Raw genomic sequence first — 21,296 nt, 5'->3', positions numbered from 1 at the left:
TGAACCAGAACAAACGATAAATGTGCTCTAAAAGAAAGGCACAAGATGCAGCCATGACCCGTATATAAGGAAGTGTCATCATCCCCTTCCATGCCAAATGAATAGCCTCATAATGCAACTGCATACCTGCTGGTGTAAAGTTGGTGTAAAAACACACTTAAAGCAGGGATACTTTTTAGCAGATGAATGTAGGAACTGAGAGAAAAATAAAATCCTATCTATGGAGTGGTGGAAGAAGTATTAACATCCTTTAATTTAGTAAAAGTACTGCAACCACGCTGTGTAAATATACTACATGTCAGAGTCCTGCATTCAAAACATCAGAAAATAACGTATTATGAGTGACATGTATCAAAAGTAAAAGAAGTCATTCTGCAGTGACGGTCCCTGTCAAGTTTTACTATTATATATGATGTTTGTCTATTCTATAAAAGTGGTTCTCAAACTTTTTTGGTATGACCCCCCTCAAAAAAACCCAAAAGTTCATGCCTCCAACCCACAATCATTCATAACATTTGAGGAGCTAACTAATAAAAACAATCCAAGTTGAATTTTAGCTAAATAAAGGTCAGGATAATTGCATCAGAGAACGTTTGTTTGTTATTTCAAGTACATACATATTTATTCAACCTGGTTTCCCTTAGTTTGAGTAAAACATGAGATCAACATATGTCTGCTGTCCTGTGAGAACCACACCATTTTTCTTGACACAAAAAGGAACACGTATCCTTGAGTTTGTCGGCATGATTTTGTCCCTAATATATAGAAATAAACCATGACCAAGATTTAAAGTTTGTTTATTAAAAGAATAGTTACAACTCACTCTTGGAACTTTGAACTAAAATAAATTTACAGGAACATATTCACTGGAAGACAGCAGCACAAGTCTGTTTTTGACAACATGTCAAAAAAACAAAAATGTGTATCATTTTTATACATTCAATTCCAAGTTATGTTTAGAGGCTTCAAATCAATCATTCGCCTGCATTAACACATTAAAAGAAATCTTACGGGGGAGCAGAACAGCAGTTTTATTGTTCACATTGTATGAATTAAACACGTGACATCTCTCCTCTGTTTCATTGACATTATTTGCTATTAAGAACAAGACTCTTTTTAAAAATGATATGACATTTATGATCCATAGACTCAGTCATTGTCTGAGAAGTAAAAATCCTCTTCCTCTCCGCTTTCACACAGCCCTCCATCATTTCCTGGGAACATCTCCCAAACAACAAAGGTGTCGTTTTCTAGTGAAAAAAGAAAAGAAACAGATTGGGTTAAGCAACAAGACTCGCATTACAAATAAAACGTAGCAACAACTTTACGTCTTCAATTACAGCTTTAGAAATACAGGCATTTAACTTCTGAGGTATCGTTTTGTATTGTCCCTCCCCTCCACAACACAAGTGGAAACTCGCAATGAGCACATTTGTCAGGAAATCTACCTGTGGTACCACATCTTCTCATCGCTCTTTTAACTGATGGTGTGGGTGTGAAGTTCTGAAACAAACAGACGAGGAAATTATTTTTACAATAAAAAAGAACAACTGATGCGCTTCAAAGTAACAAGAATCCCATCATTAGTACCTTTGCAGCCGGAGCCTGTTTGCAGACATTAAACTGACGTTTTTTCATCCTCTTCTGGAGTTGAAAGACGTACTTGTCGTCATTACTCCTTTAAAATTGAGCAAAAGGTGAGTTAGTTATTGCACTGCAAACAACTCTACTGAGCCAGAATGCAGATGTAAACACAGTTCACCTGTTGGGTGAGCCCATCATCCCGGGAGTGATATGTAGACACTGAGGAGTCTTAACTTCAGGGAAACCTGTTGACATGGGGGTCGTGGGCTCCAGGTCTGCCAATGTGAAATCATTATCTTCACTCGGACACATGGAGGGGATCTGTGTATCAGGACAGACACAAGGTAGTAAGATAGTCTCATAATCACAGGAAAGGGATCTTTGCCAAGTACAAATGCAGAAAGAAACAAACCTCAAAGCGTTTAGTCTGCATGAATGCGGAGCTGAAAACGTCATCGACGTCTTCTTTGGGCATCGCCTCCAGGAACTGACGGACCTGCTGCTTTCTCTTTAAGGTTCCCACTCGGGCAGATATCACAGGATGATCTGTAACTAAACGGAGATGATAGTTTGTCAGATCTTTGCAGTTTCACACCTTCTCACTTTATCCAATTATTTATTATCGGTTAATCGTCTAAGTCATTTTCTGAGTAAGAATGCCAATTAGATGGTTGCAGCAACTAAATGCAAATTAAATGTCTTTCTTTGATTCATTTTATCGTGATAGTAAACTTGTTATCTTTTGGTTTCGGACTGTTTGTGGGGCAAAACAATTTATTTGAGGATCACCTTAGGCTTCATTAAATTATGCATTGTAAGAAATGGGAATTTTTTAAAAACTGAATTAAAAACGAACGATTAAGACTAAAGATAAAAGGCCTTCTTTACCTGGATGTTTTGGTGCTTCCCCTTTTTTCTTTTTGGGTTTCTTGGCTGGAGTCTGGGAGGTTCCCTGGGACGGGTGCTGGTTGTGGCACTCCTCTGCAGAACGTGTCCCAACGATCCTCGCCACCTTTGCCCAGTAACCTGCCACGTGCTTAGGATAGAAGGTCACGGCCCTGGAAAACACACACATATATGGGGTTATTATACAGAAATGTGTTACTCTTATGCTACTGCCTCATTCTGTCAGGTTAAACAACTTACTCTTTTAGCCGCATGAGCTCTGCCTCGGTCCACTCTTCTTCATCTTGCTCATGTGGAATCCACAAGTTTCCTTTGTGTGCTTTCTGTTTCTTGCTAGATTGTGTTGACTTGCCAGCCAATGGCTTTTCAGGTTGTGATGTCTTGGTGCATTTGCTCTGTTCATGTTTTGTTTGTGTTTGTGCAGCATTTCTATTTTTTGTCACTCTGGTTCTTTTCCTCAGTTCCTTCCCACTCCCCTCTGACTCACTTGACGGGCTTGGCTGTGACTTCTCACCTCTCTTTCTGTGCGCTGCTTTCGGCTTCTTTCTGCTGATGGAAGAGTCATCAATTGATGACTGATTTGGTGATGTTTTATCAGCAACAGCAGGAGATTCTGGAGATGACTGAACTGCAGGTCTTCTCCTCAACACTCTCACTAAAGGACTTGTGCTGTTAGGCGTCTGTTTTTTGGACCTTCGTGTTGAAGTCTTTTCTGGTTTGGTTTGTTTTTGAGGGACAGTGTCCACATGCGACGTTCTCTCTGCAGCTTGATGCCTTTGGCTGGACCTTGTCCTTCTGCCAGACTGCTCCTTTGGGCTGCCAATTGTCTCCACAGGAGATTCAGGTGAATTAGTGGGCTTAACCATCGCTCTGTCACGTTTGCGGACTGGAGCCTTGACCTTTCTCAGCAGTACAGGTGCCTCGTTGATGCTGGCTGATTGACATTGCTTACGGCCTGGAAACACATAGGACAGTTTGTCTGCATGCAACTCATAACTTATCTCATAATGCTAAAAGTACAGCTCCTCAGTCATCTTTACCTTCACTGCAAGGCAGGAACACACGGGCAGGTTTCTGTGACACCCTCTCAGACACTTCTGTTGTGACCTCCTGTGAGATAGAAACATAGTCATGTTGATTAGAAATATCAGTTGTTTGCTCTCAAGGATAAAAAAAATAAATAGTCTGGCTTTACTCATCTGAGCTGAACTTACGGGGATGCAGATGGATGTTTCATAACATTCATGGATGGTAACGTTCATGTGTGCGTCCAGAATGACTCTCCCGCCTTTCCAATACTCCAGAGGCGGTTTGATGACTCGTCCACTTCGAGACACTTGTGTAGAAGACGAGGGGGCAGGAGGACAAGAAGCAGCTGGAGAAGAGGAGAGAATAAATGTAAATGGTCACAATAAAGTCCTTTAGATACGGATACACAGGTTACTGAACGCACTATCACAGATTGTTTGCTGTGGGGATAAAAATCATGATCTGAAACACTGGGGACTATGATGTCGATCTGTAAGTCCATCAATTTGGTCTACACTGAAATATCTCTATCTATTTAAACATTCATGTCACCTAGAGGATGAATCTTAAAGCCACCAATTTTACACAATAACGTGTGTTTACAGGTCTGGGAGAGTACTACCGCATATGTGAAAAAAGTAATATAAAGCCTTTTGTAGCTCTAGAGGAAGCTGTGTGTCATCTGATAAATTGTCTCCAGTGACGTCACTCAGTGGCTAATTCTATTATGGGTAATGTAGGCACCAGGTTTTGAAAAATAAGAAGAATGTGTGGAATAAAAAAGGTCTCTGGTTCTGCTGCATCAATTATGTTTATTTGTTTCTAAACTGTTACACGAGTGCAATGCTAGACCAGTGGGCTGCTTTTCAAAACCTGTGGCCTACATTACCCACAATGCAATTTCGCCAAAGTGACATCACTGGAGGCAATGTATCATATTACATTCAGCTTCCTCTTGAGCCTCAGAAGGCTTTGTACTACTTTTTTCACAGATGCAGTAGTACTCCTCAAGACCTGTAAACACAGTAATGTGTAAAATTGGTGGAGTTACCCTTCATTCACTTTGATGATCTCACTGACTTTGGAAAATCCTGTTTCGTTTATAATCAAACCCCCTTAAAATACTTTTCTATTGTACTTACGTGTCTTCAGAGGCTTCTGCCTGTGCTGCTTCACAGAAAGGTTGATGGAGGAGGCTTCAGACTTTGTCTTCGCGGCGATGTCTCTGCCTGTTTCTCTGCTGGGGTCAATACAGAAAAACAAAATTCAGCTCTACTAAGAACTACATTTTAACAGCTACACTCAGTGGTCATTTAATCTCATGCTTAAATTATTCAACATCCCCAGCAAAAACAAAACATTTTTGTATCTGGAAGAGCATGGATGGACTTCATTGTTGGTTGCCTTTGAGTGAAATAAATATTCTTACTGTCGTGACTCTGACAGAAACTTCTCATAAAGTGCCTTCCAGTTTGGAGGAAAACCGTTAACAAACTTCTTCAAAAGCCACTTGGGAAACCCTGCTAAGATAAAAGAAAACAGAATATTAATCCACGCAATAATTAATTTTCAAAACTTTCAAGACTTGCCTGAGAATTTGACCTACCGGCGTCAACATCCAAGTTCATCTTGCCAACCAAGATATAAACCTTGCCGGAGACGGTTTTCAGCACATAATTAGAAACCCTGTCCACGATGATGTTACTGTTCCATGGTATGTTTTCCTCCCTGGGTGGAAAGACGAGTAAAAAATCCCAGTGTTTATTTTGAACCACACATAAGTCTTAAGAGATCCTAAGAACCCATGATTTTCTGCTCACAATGTCTAAATCATGTCTGAAGAAACACTTACCTGTGGATTCCATCAACAAACAGGCCTTTATGATTCCTCCTCAGGAACCACCTTTTGAGATAAACTACACTCTCCTGCCAAAGAGGAAAACCAAACCCAATGAGGAACCATAAACTGACATCATCAAGACAAAATATAGATGATTCTGATTCCCACTTGACCTAAAATGAATGCAATAAAAAAATATATGTACAACAATAATACAAATTCCTACTCACACTTGGGAATTTTGTGCGTTTGAACGTGGCCTCGTTATTCCTCCGGATGGAGATCCTCGGCGTATTGAGTACTAGCGGGTCTTCAAACAAGCAAGGTTGTGATGGCAATGCGGGGGGCAAGGCATCCTCAGAGGGATCTATGTCTGATTGGCTGCCAGGTGACTCTACTCTGGACCAGTCAGCAGAGACCACACTTTCTGGTACACCTCTAAAGGTTATGTCCTCCATCTGGCCAACATTATGAGCTGTGGACGGAGGTGGGTCTCTGGACTGATGGAAATCTCCTACAAAAAAGCATGTAAGTGATAACATGAGCATGCAACATAGAAAAACCAAAACAAGAAATATGCCTACACGCATACGCAGCTTAAAATAAATGTTTTGCTTTGCCAAATTATGACAAACGTACCCCCAAAGAGATCCTGCGTGCTGCTGCTGATGTTATAAACTTCCTGCTGCTCTTTTTGACGTTCTCTCTCCTTCATGTAAGCAAACATCTTGGCTGGAGACATCAGAGGACCTTTTTCACTTAAATCATGGCAACCTGTTCAAAACAACAAGGAGCCATCAGTCAGTTTCTTCCCCTTAATGAGTTTCACTTGGAAACAAATCAGCAATAAAATCTTACGTTTCTTTGCGATGGATCTTGGTGGTTTGAACACGGGTTCACAAGTGACCTGATTCATCTCTGGTTGGTCAACAGAGAGCCGTCTGACATGACCCAGATCCTCCATGCAGGTGTTGTTATAGGTGTCATCCTCACTGTAAACTCTGGAGGGTTTCCTTCCTCTTGGCTGACTTATGACTTCACTGCTGACCTCCCTGGTACTGTTGTTACACCCCAATGGCTCCCATTTTCTTTTCCTCAACCTCATGGGGGAAAACATATGGACTGGGGACATTAGGGGAGCACATTCCTCCTCAAAGACACAGGAATTTTCGACTGGCTGCATTTTTACTGGAGTCCTGCTGGTCACACTGAAACCACCCAAGTCTCTGATCTGAGGTGGTTCTGTGTGGATCTGCTGCCTGACCAAAAAGTGGGGCTGAGACACAGCTGTTGACTCCAGGAAGGCTCTCTGTCTTGGTGTGCATCCATGTCCTCTTTCAGTCAGAGATATTTCCTCCGCAGGCTTGTGGCCAATGTTTGAGAGCGAGTAGCTGAAGGTTTTCTGAGGACTCGATATGGGTGAGATGGTCATAGCGTGCACTTCATTGCGATACGATCCAAACCTGTGATTCTCCTTGAGCTCATCGGTGATCCAGGTGCTCTCTGCTCTCTTCCGTGGCGACTTAAACTCCGCTCCGTGTTTGTCTCTAACATTACACAGCGGATCCTTGCCTGTAAAAACCCCCTCGTTCGCGCACATCGCCTCTCGCTGCACCCTGGATTTTAGCTTCGCAAACACCTTGGCAGGAGATTCAAACCGCGGTTTTGTGTGTTGTGATAAATGGCGATAGGACGCCATAGTTTGGGGAAAACGAAAAGTTATTGTTTTACATCCGACACGTATGCTAGCGGCTAGCTCGCTAGCCCGTAAATTTCAAATTTTTCATCACTGCCGCCTTTGGCTAGAAACCTGTGACGTACAGCCAAAACAAATACGTCACTTCCGCACATAATTTAACTATTTCCGTTTTTTTTTTCATAAACAGAAATGTGATAAATCTGTTTTCACCTTTCATCTAGAAATGAATTCGCTTATCAAATCTCTCAGTTTAATAAATGTATGTGTAAGCCTACTTCTGTTTTCTATTCATCTATTTATTTTTTAATATTTATATAATTTTGTATTTTCATATTTGTTTCACTTACACTTGATCTGTCTTTACTGTCATTGTATTATTTTTGTATACTGTTTTTATTTTCCCAATCCATTTAACTTCAAGAGAAAGGTGTGATATGGTCATTATAGTACGGAAGCCCTAAAGGGCCATGCATTCATACATTTTATTTCCTCCATTTTCCCGTGATAACGAGTTAATTTCATTTGTTTTCTCGAGATCTCCAGTTATTATCTCGAAATAACAACTGCCGTTTTCCCGAGATAACAGGATAATTTTCTCGAGATAACAAAACTTTGTTTTCCCGAGATAACGACATAATTAATTTGAGATCTTGAGAAAACAAAACGATAGTGTCGTATATTAAATCATTGCAGGAAACATCATTCAGTGTAGCAATGTCAGAGGAGCAGGAGCATATCGATCATCGCGTCACATATCTTTTCAATCAAGGCCTGACACAGGCTGAAATAGCATTATGCCTTGCTATTACAGATAATTTACACATTAGTGTGCGTAATCTAAAAAGACGGTTAGCAAGGCTTCAGCTATATCGGCGGCGCAATCTAAGTGAGCCTGATGTCGTCATTAACTACATAGCTGACCAGCTACGAGGTCCCGGGCGTCTCCATAATCTCAGGCCTATCATATCACAGTCATTATCTCCAGATCTCGAATTAATTATATCGTTACCTCGGGAAAACGGCAGTTGTTATTTCGAGATAATAACTCGAGATCTCAAGAAAACAAATGAAATTAACTCGTTATCACGGGAAAACGGAGGAAATAAAATGTATGAATGCATGGCCCTTTAGGGCTTCCGTATTATAGTGATACGTGGTAAACAAACTTCATTGGAGAAAATTGGGAGTTTAATTTATACAGAATAAGAGCAGAATTTTATTCAAATGAAACCAATCTGAGATTATTCTCACAACAGCCTTAGTTTCTTTAAAAACAATTCATATTATTAATGATGAGTTCAAAAAGAGATTATTTTAAAATTACGCCCACTGGTTGGAACAGAGCACAGAGGACACAACAAAACTGATGACAAGCAAGTATATTATAACACATGTTGCATTGTTGAGTGCAGGATCTCAAGGCCATGTAGTTCCCGAAGTCTGTTCATATGTCTGGAAATGGAGAAATACGTTCATCAAAAGAGTACACTGTGCATTCAGAGGGTTGGCATTCAACTGAAACTACACTTGTGTGAATTTGTGAACTAAAAAGTTCAAGACATCCTCAAAAGCGGAACTCCGTAGACTACATGCTGACTTTACATGTGACTTTGAGATGTACATAGAAAATAATAATAAACAAATATTTCAGGTCAGACTGAAGCAGAAGCCATAAATTAGTCTCATGTGTGACCAACTTCTTTATCCAGAGCCATACTGTTGCATTAGCTTAACAGAGTGACATTTCATCTTTTCTATCGATGCTCCTTCAGGTGTGTTACTAGGTGCATGAGGTGAAAGGGTACCTGGGCTCAGACCGGCACAGCTTCCCAAGAGCAAGCGCTGCATTTTGCTGCACACTTGTCCTCTTAGCGTCCCCTGCAGCGTGGCGCAGTAGCACCAGCACAATATCAGTGCCCAGCAGGTTGCTGGCAGTTCCCTCTAACTCAAGGCAATGGGCCAAGCACAGGGCCGCATTTCCTGACACCATCTCATCACAGCTGGAACCCAGCAAACGACGTAAAATGGAAAGTTCTGTGTGGAACGATAAATGAATAGCAAATAGCAATAGCACTTTAAAATATATTAAAACACATGATATGAAATTCTACCGACATACTGCACACTGCTGTCACACGTGTATCCACACATAGACACATGTTCTGTTTGCATATTAGGTCAAACCCAAAAATATAATTTGTGGCGTAACGAAAGAGCCTGTAAATATAATGACAACATGTCAATCATTTCTCACTTTTATCAGACTTCAGCAGCTCCTCCCGTGCCAACTGACTGGCAGCAATGCACACAGTCAGAGTCTTAATGGCATACTTAGTGGCAGTCTGCCCTGTTCCCTGGGTAGGCAGACACACAAATAACAACACGATTAACCATGTAGAACGTATGTTTCTAAACTGTAACAACACTTAGAGGTCACACAAAAAATGCCATACTGCCATACAGACCTGTGGTGGATTTGGACACATCTTTTATGTACTATCATCATGTCTTCAGATCACGATGTTGGTGAATGTTTAAGGGGTTATGTAAACATGAGCTCAGCAGTCAGAAAATCAGAGCATCTGGATTAGATTAGATTTTTGTATTTGTTTGTTGATTTCGTTGCAACATTGCTTGTGAATACTGCTTATCAGTGATCACTTAAGCACACTCAAGTTGTCAGGCCCTAAAAAAGAAAGTATTACATAGATACTTATTCAAGTATTATGCATTAGAAATGACATGAAAGTCATCTTCAATCATGTAATTATTTTAAGAGTAATAAATCCAATTACACAAGTGAGATACAAATATGTGTTGGTGTATTTACAGAAACTGGGCTGTATGTACAGTTATGTACCTTCAGCAGTCGACGCATGGTTCGGACCACATCCCCCTGAATAGCATGCTGAACAGCCTCCGAGGACTGAGGGAGGACATAACACAGCACGCCTGTGGCTCTCTGTAGGACAAAGAAGAATTTTGGCATTAGAAAATGAGATAACAGAAGATGGAGAAAGATAGAAGAAGAATAATAGATTGAAAGCAAGAGCGGAGAAATGGGCTAGATAGCAGAGGGTCAAGAGAAAACTGCCACTACTACTACAACAACAGACAAAGTGAATGTGGGGGTGGAGAATTTGAAAAGAGAAAGATGTGAAATCAGTAGGGGTTATGGAGTATGTTTGTTTGCAGCAATAATAAAGTACAGAACGTCTATTGTAAAGACGGTCAGAGAGTTGCTTGAAGACATGTTTGAGGGGAAATAAAATGTGACACTTTCAAGGACAAGATAATAAAAAGAAAAGAAAGAGAAAAACAAGTGTAAGAACTGGAAGAATGTGAACTTTGAGGTTATGAATTACTCAAAGAAGGCGACAAAATAAGTAGTTAGTGTACAAATTAGTCATTTGAGAGAATTATTTGTAGGTCAAGGGCACAAAGAAGTTATTTGAGTGAATAATTTGTAAGAAACGCATGCATCTTGAGTTTCCAATAAAGGATAAACTTCAATTTTTTACGAGTATCAATCAATGCTATAATCAACCACATTTATCACAGCAGTAGGCAGCTGTTTTCACAAAATAAGCTCTGATTAACCCACTGCATGCTGCCACCCCAGTGCCATATGAAAAACAGACAGAGTTACCTTAAGGCCACCAAATACTGGAGTTACACAGCTCCAATCAGATTGTAATGTTGCTTAATGTCTGTAAGGCCATATTATTGTACAGAATGTCAGTATGTGTCTTTCAGCGTGTTTTGTGGCCAGATATTGAATAATGGTGCTTTAAAACTCTTAAAATAATGTTTTACAAGTGACATTTCTCTAATGTTTGGAGCAAAGTGAGCACAGTGGAAGTAAATGGCATGTAGAAACTGGGTAGTTTCCAACACACCTTGGCTCATATATGCATGCTCCTTACTCCAACTCTCGAGAAAGCTGAACCGTATTGTGTATACAATGTGTTTTGTATAAAATTATGTGTTGGTGTCAATTTCCTTTGCCAACTATGAACTATATTTTTTCAACACTCCTGAGTAGTACTGTGTAGTGCTTAAGTGAGGTTCTCTCACAGTTATGATGCCTCCATCAGTATCCCTCAGCAGGCCTAGGCTGCAGTTACAGAGGGAAACAGCATGCTCCTGCAAAAATGAGATGGACAAGTGGCTAAATCAATTTTACATATATTTCACCTCTGATTAGGTGACTGATTAGGTCACACATCACAGTTCACACAGATGCTCCCACTGCTTCCCTTGTCCAGTGGCTTTTAATATATCAGCTGCACTCTAAACTATTGGATTTCAGTGGTGTGGAATGAATTTTCAGTCAAAACATAAAATTCTTTCCAGGTTCTATATTGACTGATAGTTCAGCTCAACTTTAAGATCATCATATCATCAACTAGTACAGTGTGTAGACTACTAAGAGTAGAGATGAGATTAAATCATATCTTACCTGAATGACTGGAGAGGTGATAGCTGAAAGGTTGATGATCAAACCAAGCAGAGCGTAGAGGATCTCTCTGTATTCACATGCACTGCACAGCCTCTGCAATGATAGCCAACACATTCTACACTGCATAAAATGCAAAACCAGCTAAGCATTTTCATAACATTCAAGACAAACTGTAATTAAAGAGGTGAGGTCCTGTCCATTCCAGTGTGCCCCATGGGACCTTATTTCAGACGGTGGTCCACCGTAAGGGCACGGACTCACCTCTCTATTATGTCTAATTGTGTCACACAGACTATACTAAGGTCTAATATTGTTGTATATTTGTATTGTAGCATCTGATTTCAGCTAATTGAACACGTCATTTGCACTTTTCTATGCAAAGAGACCAGTCTGTAATGATACTAACAATGGCGATCAGAAATGCCTTCCAACATTCTGGATTATGAGCAAAATCGTGACGGAGGACTTCATCTTGAGCCAGACGGCCAACAGCCGATATCAGGGATAGAACATGCTGGCTGAACTTGTCGATATTTCTCTGTAAAGTGAAACACACAGACAAAAATCCATATTTACTCAGACACACACACACACACACACACACATAAACACAGCTGTACATATTCAGTGCATAAACATTTATCCATATGAAACGTCGTCTTTTTATCTTCATATCTTACCAGTATTATTGTAAATGGCACGATGACAAAGTCTGTAAACCCTTCCCTTAACTGAACGCAAAATCTGTAAAAAAAAAAAGAAAAAAAGGATATAAATAAAAAAACTGCATTAAGCAAAACATATTATGTATGGGGGTATATTTGTATTAATATGCACAATGTTTGATGGCTGGACACTGTTGAACAGAAGTAGCACCTATAAAACATCACATGCGTTGTTGTGGTACAGTGAACATAATGTTCACTTGAGGACGCAGTGAGTAAAAGTCAAGTTTACTCCTACTCTACTACAAAGAGAGAAGCAGGTTGAGAGCAGCTTTTTGCCTTCAAGTGGCATTAGCACTTCCCGACACGATGTGACAACAGATTTTAGTACTTCTTATATATATATGGATATGATGTATGGGAAATTAATAGACTGTCTTGTGGCTCATGTTCTGAACTCTGCAGATACTCTGTATTTTTTTGTCCAAAACAAAATATACATTTCTAGGGTGTGAGGACAATAACTCTGTTGTTGTTTTTTTTGGACTGTGTAACAGTAATACTTGTCTTCTGCTGCAAAGTTCTCCAGGATGTTGACCACTGTCTTCTCCTGTTGCTGCGTTGTGGTGCACACCATGAGGTTCCTCACTAGCCTTTAGAAACCAGATCAAGGGTGGAGCAACGTACGGCAAGAGGGAAATAGAAGAAAAAGAGAGAGAGGAATACAGAGAAAATATAATAAAACATTTTGCAAAATGACATTCACAGCCTGGTACTGAACAACCCAAGAGCCAGTGCCAGTCCTCGACCCGGTGGTTGGGAACTGGGAGGTGGCAATTGGACTGACAATCATAAACATATGGCTCAGAGCCTCCACTGATTCTAATCAGGATGGGAAGAGGCACATGGAAAAAGTATTATAAATAATTTGTTTATATACTAGTACATTTTTACACCAGCAATGTTATTGCTCACAAGTTGCATCTGATAACAACATCAAGAAATGTCTTACTTGTGTACATTCAAGTTGTCAATGGCCAAACATCTTCCATATGGCGTCTGTGAGTACAATAATAGTAATGCTATGCATTCTTTCTGTACTGCACCATCCTCTGATGTTAGCAAGTCAACAATGGACTGTCTGCTGACTGGGCACGACATCAGCATCTTCAGGTTTTCATCTGAAAGCAAAAGAAAAATAGAGTATATGTAAAGAATGACTTCACTGGACACAGTAATGTGTCACACAGTATATAAACCAGTGTGTAAACACAATAACATGAAGTTCATGAAGTTGATACTGACACTATGCTTGCTTTGTCATATGGTAAAAACATACCCACATCGTGAATATCCATGTCAACAAATTATTACAGTTGTGCTGAAGCCAACATAGCTTGTGTGATTCAAAGACAAATAAAGGTTTGATAAAATAGAAGGCTTCGTTATCACATTGGAAAGCTGTGTGGTAATGGCACAATGCCACAATAGAAAATATCAGTATTGCAATCTTTTAATTTTCCCTCTATTTCCATTTCCATTGCTGTCATAAATGGATAAAGACAGATGAAATGACAAATGAAGTGTAATTCAATTATCTACATACCATTTCCACAACAAATAACCCTCCATAATCTCAGAACAGACGCACACAGCTCCTGGCTGTCTCGATCCTTTGTTTTTTGCAAGAGGCAACTGTGGAGAAAATAAACTCAGTGACCTTAGCTGGGTTCTCTTCTTATCGACATATTACAAATCAGATTTAAATATTACTATCAAATCATGAAAGTATGACAATAAAAATGTATATAACACAACAAAGGATGGAAAACATACTTGAAACTACAAAAACAGAATGGAACACAGGCAAAAATGCCCAATATTACCTTTATAGTCAAATATTGTTAGTAAAACTGGATGCAGGAAGCAATTCAACTCACAAAAGCAAGATGCCATTCCATTACATATGGATATTAAGCAATCAAGCTACAGCTGCAAGGTCTTGGTTTTTAGGGTACCAAAAGCACTCTACTATCATTGTAACTGATTAATGAAGAAGTTGAGACATCATTATCTCTGTTTCTGTGTCTCTGGGTCCATCTGACCTCTCCCTCTGGTCTCTGACCTTACCTCTTCACCACTTCATTGCTGCTGATGATACTGAAGCCATTGTTGAGTCTAAAGAGGGTCTGGCCTGTGCCTGTTAGAAGAAAAGAGTTGATTGTGTAAGAAGACAGAAAGCTATATATCATCACCAAGTAACCTCAAGGTTTTAGAGAAACACAAAGGTGTCTCCTGTTTCAGTTTAGCTTGTATTGTTCATGGGTTTGCAGTCAAGGGCACTAGAGGAAAGAATAAATAAAATATGTTGAGAGAGTAAGGTACAGTGAGGAATGGTTTTCAGCTTTCAGGTGAGAGTTATTGAAGTTTTGCCCTTTTCAGTTGAATGACACTGAGACAGGCATTATATAATTTGACTGTGCACTTTTATTCATCTGAATGAGGACATTTAATTTACCTTGTAAAAAGGATATAAATGCTTACCATTCTGCAGTCGACAGCCAGTGCAAAGGAATATGGTGTACTACAATTTAAATTAAATTAAAATTACATTTTTTTTATTGCTAATGGTATGCTGAGCGTCAAGCTTCACACCATCAATATCATCAGCCTTGGCTGTGTGGTAGAAGAACCTGAAGTTATACAAGGCCTGTATGAGAGCAGCAACAAGATGCATGTTGTTGTTGCCTCTTCTTTTGAGTGGTACCTGATTGGACCAATGCTCTTTTGTCAATGAAGTTTTATGAGTTGCTTTTTCTTGGTCAGAAATGCTGCAAGAAATTCTGGGTCTTCTGACAACAGCTTTCTCTTGCCCTGAAATATATACAACAGTAATAATCTCTTGCATGTTCCGGGGCCCCTGTCCACCACTATTCACAATGGAAGAAAGGGGGGAAAAGTAAAGTAGGTAGACTTTACTTTTCCCCCCTTTCTTCCATTGTCACAGAGCAAGACAGGAAATTATTTATTTTTGTAGCCCTGCCTCATCTGATGGCCGAAGATGTTCTCTGTGAGTAGATAGAAATGGTAAAGAGGTGGACCAGTGAAGCAGACTATTGAGGTAAGAGTGGGCACAAAGAGATTGAAGGAGAAAGATAATTGTGACAAGCTTCTACCAAAAAGAACAATCACTCACAGTCAGTTACTGCTTGTGACAGAATCTCACATCCCCCACAGTAGTAGAAGGAAGCCTGGCCAGGCCTCGACAGCTTCTCCAGCAGCTCGGGCACTATTTTGGCATTCCCATCTCGCTTGTCAAACTCTTGCATTGCTTTCATCTCTTGACTCTCCTTCTCTGCCTCCGAATCCACCTGCATCAGGTATTCTGCGTGAAGAAAAATAAAGAGATAAAAAGAGGGAAGAAGAGAAAGCAGACTGTGATCGGACTGAAAGTTATTCCATAGAAGTAACTGTAGTTACCCTGTTACAGAAAAGAGTGAACTGAAAGTCTCCTCAGATAACCAAGCCACTACCTATTAAACATTCACTGCCCTTGTATTACAAATGTAATGCTACACCAACATATGAAAATTGCAAATAGACTGTAAAACTGCACGACAGCCACAAGCTCTAACCAAACATTTAGCCCATTATGTTTGAGAACTGCAACAAAACATTTGCTGCTTCCAGCCTTCTTAAATGCACTGTAAATTTTAAAAGTTGACTTTACTTTAAAAAGTCAGGAAGCCATGTACCTCAGACTTGCCAAGTAAAGTCAACTATTGTCAAGCTAAAAAGTCTGAACAACTTAAAATTATTTGTCTACTTTACTTGGCAATTTTGAGGTAATCTGTGTCCTGAAAAAGTAAAGTCACTTTGTCATATTTTCCAGTGTCTAAGGATTTTCTGCTTTTCTTTTAAATGTATTCTCGCATATGAAGAGTCTGACTGTTGGTTTGACAAAAAATAGTCATTTAAAGGATTAATGGGGAAAATAACCTGCAAGGGCAATTATCACAAAAGGACTTGAATACAGAAACGTTTTCATAACATGACCTCTGAAAAAAAACAAAAAAAACGTCACTACCTTTCATCATCTTCTCCCTCGCAGGTTCAATCTCCAATATCTTTTGGAAGCAGTTTTTGGACTGAAAAGAGAAGGATTAAGTTCATCACTGGTTGTATGATGTGCTTCACTGGTCTCTTTAAGAGACATGGAAATCAATATGATTCTGGCAACTTTGACAGCCTAGTATCTCAGCACAAGAGTGTGGTGTATAGAAAACTATAATGCACCTTGCAATCACTGTACTAAATAAAAACTTTTACCAGCTATCAATGTTTAATACAAACCCATTCTCCAATAAATGGACCTAAATACCTATAAAACCGAATTTACGGAAGACTACTGAGAGATTAGGACTGCTTCATGCTTATACCCTTCTCTATTACAGGCACACAACCTTCATAAATATAGCTAAGTTACTGCTACAATTAGATGAAACGCCAAATGTAGCTATCTGTATATACAAGAGCAATGTGGGGAAAAAAAACAGGCTTGATTACATGTAATGAGAGGTAATTATACTCACCTCATTATATTTCTTCAATGCCAGATATGCTTTCCCCATGTGCAGGTAAGCCTTTATGCACCTCTCATTACACTGATAGAGACAAAATGATCAAGAGAGTGTGTCACAAATCTACATAATGGTGATGTAATGTTTCTGCATTGATCATACCAGCACAGTAAGACAGAAATGCTCAATCTGAACTCGGAAGAAAATAATTTGCTTTATAGAGCACATCCGTCATCGAAAACTAAAGCTAGCCTTTTTCATTGTAAACATGCTTTGGGTTTGGGGAACCTAAAGAAATTAACTACCTAATTAGGAGGAACTCATAACATCATTCATCTTTGTCAACTTTTTCAAACACAGTGTTCTCTTTAGAGCAGCAACTGACTGACCCCAGCTCCCAGCCAGGCCTCACCTTCAGGGCCCATTCACAGTCACTGATGGCCTCCTTGTACTTTCCAAGCTTGATGTAAGCCTAAGTAGATTTAAACATTGAACAGATAAACAGACAAAAATGGCTTCACAAATAAAATAATCATAATATGACTACTGGCATAGCACTGTTTGGTTATGAATATACAACAGAGACAGCTATCACGATGCAGGATCTCTGGAAAGGAACTTTTTGATTGTAATAAGGTTGCCTTGAAACCAAAAGTTCCTTCATGCACAGTAATCAGCACACAAATGCCGACCTGCTTTGATTTCTTCTGAAGGACAACAATTGTCACTTTTCTCTTAAATCTGGGATCAACTCATTGGATTAAATTCCAACCCTTTTCCTACAAAACAAAATCTGTGTTTTCATTGTAAAACACACACGAAAAAAGGGCTGAAAATATTCACTTGTGCTCGGTTGGTGTACAGAGGCTGCATGTCCCGTAGTTCAGCCAGGCCATCACTGTAATACTTCACAGCAGTTTCATAGTCTTCTTGAGCGTAAGCTTCATTCCCCTTGTCTTTGAGTGCTGCAGTGACACAACATACAACACATAAATGGATGCACTGTTAGCCTTTACAGAAAACCGTTCACTTCCAACGACATCTTTGAGGAACAGAGAATCACACACCAGTTGCCTTTTTCTCTTTTGCAATCCTCCTCACTCTCCTGTCTTCAGCGTCTTTTTCCATAATCTTCATGAAATTCTCTGGTCAAAAAGAGAAAAAACTCTTGAGCGCGAGTGCCACAAATGCATTGTATAAAAATTTACACTTTAAGGTATCCCTTGTCAGAGTGTTGTCACACATTTAAATTAATTAAAATTGAGGTCAGAACAAAACAACAGGGTTCTGTATGTCCTTTCACCTAACACTGAAATACAGGTTTTAAACTAGGCTTCGAAAAGGCATCTTTGGTAACAATAGAAATCCCACAGGTTTCTTACTCTGTGAGATTGTTAATACAAAAAATGTTCTCACACAGACAGTATCTGTCTTTTGGAGAACATATTTTATATTGTTGATCGACATAAGCTGAGACTTTGGTTGCATCATAGTCGAGGATGTGGCTGATCTAACACTAAGTGAAGTGCATCTTTTTCAGCTGTGTTTGTTCAGGCAGGCTACTTTCTTGGAAAATATACAGAGCACTGAAGTAAAGTATCATTGAGCAACAAATTTTCACCACGAACAGTTACATTTTTACTGATTACATTTTTTTTTTTTTAATTCTACATTGTTCTTGATACAAGAGTATGTTTGCTGCTGTATTCTGTTTGTTTTGTGTGACTCTGAGAAACTTTTCTTTCACACATATACAGTAAGTCTGTTGCAATTCATTGCAAGGGACAACCAAATAACCCACTCACCTGGACTTTCATTCTGAAGACTCTGTAAAACAGAAAAATAACGATTACAAGTATATCCATTTACGGAATCCCTAAAGTACGGAAGCCCTAAAGGGCCATGCATTCATACATTTCATTTCCTCCGTTTTCCCGCGATAACAAGTTAATTTCATTTGTTTTCTTGAGATCTCGAGTTATTATCTCGAAATAATAACTGCCGTATTCCCGAGATAACGGGATCATTTTCTCGAGATCTCGAGATAACGAAACTATTTCAGCCTGTGTCAGGCCTTGATTGAAAAGATATGTGACGCGGTGATCGACTATGCTCCTGCTCCTCTGACATTGCTACACTGAATGATGTTTCCTGCAATGACTTATACTACACTATCGTTTTGTTTTCTCAAGATCTCGCCTTTTAGTACGGAAGCCCTAAAGGGCCATGCACTCAGTTATTATCTCGAAATAACAACTGCCGTTTTCCTGAGATAACAGGATAATTTTCTCGAGATCTCGAGATAACGAAACTTTGTTTTCCAGAGATAACGATATAATTAATTCGAGATCTCGGATAATGACTGTGATATGATAGGCCTGAGATTATGGAGACGCCCGGGACCTCGTAACTGGTCAGCTATGTAGTTAACGACGAAATCAGGCTCGCTTAGATTGCGCCGCCGATATAGCTGAAGCCCTTTTAGATTACCACACTAATGTGTATATTATCTGTAATAGCAAGGCATAATGCTATTTCAGCTTGTGTCAGGCCTTGAATGAATAGATATGTGACGCGGTGATCGATATGCTCCTGCTCCTCTGACATTGCTACACTGAATGATGTTTCCTGCAATGAGTTAATATACTACACTATTGTTATCTCGGGAAAACAAAGTTTCATTATCTTGAGATCTCGAGAAAATTATCCCATTATCTTGGGAAAATGGCAGTTGTTATTTCGAGATAATAACTCAAGATCTCGAGAAAACAAATGAAATTAACTTGTTATCACGGGAAAACGGAGGAAATAAAATGTATGAATGCATGGCCCTTTAGGGCTTCCGTATCCATATACCATGCCCATCCTTGCATTAAAAAAGGGATATGGTAGAAAAAAACACAACAAGAAAATTTGTGTTGTGCATATGTAAAAGTTAAATGGACTCGTTTTTATATAGCAGAAAGACATACAGACAGAGTGAGAATGACTGAGACAGATGGAGAACAACAGAAGGAGTTGTTCTCCATCTTGGAGAGACTTTGTGTGCATGTCTTTACTATGGAAGGCTGGAGCGGTGGGTTTGTGTTGATTGTAGTCTTGTTGACTTTTGTTGTGCAGGGTTCATCCAAAGCAGAAATGTAGCGGTCAGCTTCCTCCATTGCTTTTTGCTGGACTTCGGCATCAGAAGACTTCATATCCTTCACTAGCTCACCTGAAAAAGAGTAATGATAAATGTTATTGTAAGCCTTGACGGACATGTTCAATATCAATAATAATCACATAAGCTATGTAAGCTTACTATACTAGCTAGCAGTTATCTGGTGAAACTTATCTGAGCCGATTTTAGGAAATAATGTCTTTGTCAATGTTATAATGCCATTTACTTTTGTGGTAGGTTAAACAAACAATACTTCATCTGTCTGTTTAGTTTGCTAACTAATGACTTTAGCAAGTTTTGCTTCCCTCAGCACGAACACAAGTTAGCCATTCGCTAACAAGCTATTACCTTGTGTTAGTGTTAATAAGGTTTACACTTATATTACTCACTTATTTTGTCAACATTCTTCAAAAAACTCTCCAAGCCTTCAAGTTTGTCCATCGTGCCGTGTCCTTTATAGCCTGCGTTGGTTAATTGATAAGCTAGATAGCTCTGTGTTAGCTTTTAGCCACACTGAGTTTACTTTACTCTCACTTTTCTGACGTCTCAGTGTTGTGTTACCATGGTGACGTGATGCATTCATGGTCGCTCGTAAACAGGTTTTTAACACTTGGCCACAGCAGATAATAGGCTAATAAAGGAATAGCATGTGTCAGTGCGAAACTTTTAACTGAATACTTTTTTTAAAAAATTATATATAATAATGGCTAACTTTATTTTTTTAAACTCAAAGTGCCTCAGGGTTCCTCTTTTCCTGCACATACTGTTTATTCTGTGCATGTGTAACCTAAGTGATGTGAGTTGAGTACAGTGGCTAAAGATACAGTTTATTTCCACAACACTTTGATAAATGAGATAAATAAATAAGAATGACCATCTTGATGAAATAGCATCCTACACCCTGAAGCCCAAAAAAGAGGTGTACAGCCTCAATCCAACAGACTATTGAATCTTTAGCAATAATTAAACTGGATAGGGGAACTATTTATTAAGGAAGTAGAATTTTAGTTGAATGAAAGTCAGCATCAGCAAACACTAAATTGTTGTTTTTGTCTACATAAATCAGATTCATTCAACATAGTTTCATATTTTCTCTCTGGTCATCCACCCTCAGGGCCGGCCCGTGGCATAGGCACTATAGGCAGGAAGAAAAACATTATTTTTTAATTGGTTTATTAAATCATTACCATTTACTATTTTACACTAATACTATTTAATCCTATTATTTCTAAAACTTGCAAACATACATATAGCCTACAACATCATCCATGTCTGTTCAACAATTATTATATTACTAACATTACTATTATATTACTAACTTGATAAGAACTGTGGCTAAATTCCACATTCATAATAGCAATTTAAGAAACT

The 21,296-nt window shown here is 39.2% G+C and overlaps 2 protein-coding genes across 6 annotated transcripts; both read right to left on the bottom strand.

Annotated features, from left to right (window-relative positions):
• Window positions 1–780: 780 nt before the first annotated feature.
• Window positions 781–7,163, bottom strand: mis18bp1 (MIS18 binding protein 1). 3 transcript variants are annotated; one of them, XM_073482764.1, is made up of 16 exons: window positions 6,218–7,163; window positions 5,999–6,133; window positions 5,590–5,873; window positions 5,372–5,445; window positions 5,126–5,247; window positions 4,949–5,042; window positions 4,662–4,759; window positions 3,705–3,865; window positions 3,531–3,600; window positions 2,731–3,445; window positions 2,473–2,642; window positions 1,997–2,136; window positions 1,763–1,905; window positions 1,591–1,678; window positions 1,449–1,503; window positions 781–1,250 (listed from the first exon to the last, which is right to left on the bottom strand). In XM_073482764.1, the coding sequence occupies exons 1-16, from the start codon at window positions 7,056–7,058 to the stop codon at window positions 1,150–1,152; spliced, it is 3,291 nt and encodes a 1,096-aa protein (XP_073338865.1). In that variant the 5' UTR covers window positions 7,059–7,163; the 3' UTR covers window positions 781–1,149. The 3 variants fall into 3 exon arrangements, with proteins under 3 accessions (XP_073338865.1, XP_073338867.1, XP_073338866.1); XM_073482766.1 differs by having other exon boundaries at window positions 4,662–4,756; XM_073482765.1 differs by having other exon boundaries at window positions 4,949–5,039.
• Window positions 7,164–8,250: 1,087 nt separating this feature from the next.
• On the bottom strand, window positions 8,251–20,444 carry ttc12 (tetratricopeptide repeat domain 12). Of its 3 annotated transcripts, XM_073484507.1 has the most exons (21): window positions 20,315–20,444; window positions 19,825–19,979; window positions 18,571–18,592; window positions 17,833–17,910; window positions 17,609–17,730; window positions 17,178–17,237; window positions 16,778–16,849; window positions 16,273–16,333; window positions 15,382–15,570; window positions 14,316–14,385; window positions 13,792–13,880; window positions 13,198–13,366; window positions 12,749–12,838; window positions 12,201–12,264; window positions 11,927–12,058; window positions 11,521–11,613; window positions 11,136–11,204; window positions 9,919–10,020; window positions 9,313–9,412; window positions 8,864–9,092; window positions 8,251–8,510 (listed from the first exon to the last, which is right to left on the bottom strand). In XM_073484507.1, exons 1-21 carry the CDS (start codon window positions 20,364–20,366, stop codon window positions 8,441–8,443), a joined length of 2,088 nt encoding a protein of 695 aa, XP_073340608.1. In that variant the 5' UTR covers window positions 20,367–20,444; the 3' UTR covers window positions 8,251–8,440. The 3 variants fall into 3 exon arrangements, 2 of the variants coding, with proteins under 2 accessions (XP_073340608.1, XP_073340609.1); XM_073484508.1 differs by lacking the exons at window positions 8,251–8,510; window positions 8,864–9,092 and having other exon boundaries at window positions 9,327–9,744; XR_012180220.1 differs by lacking the exons at window positions 8,251–8,510; window positions 8,864–9,092 and having other exon boundaries at window positions 9,329–9,412; window positions 9,524–10,020.
• Between the last annotated feature and the right edge of the window lie 852 nt (window positions 20,445–21,296).

Source organism: Pagrus major, chromosome 16 (assembly GCF_040436345.1).
Source record: "Pagrus major chromosome 16, Pma_NU_1.0".
Lineage (NCBI taxonomy): Eukaryota > Metazoa > Chordata > Actinopteri > Spariformes > Sparidae > Pagrus > Pagrus major.
Note: the sequence above shows the minus strand (reverse complement) of the source record. Positions and strands in the feature narration are given on the sequence as shown.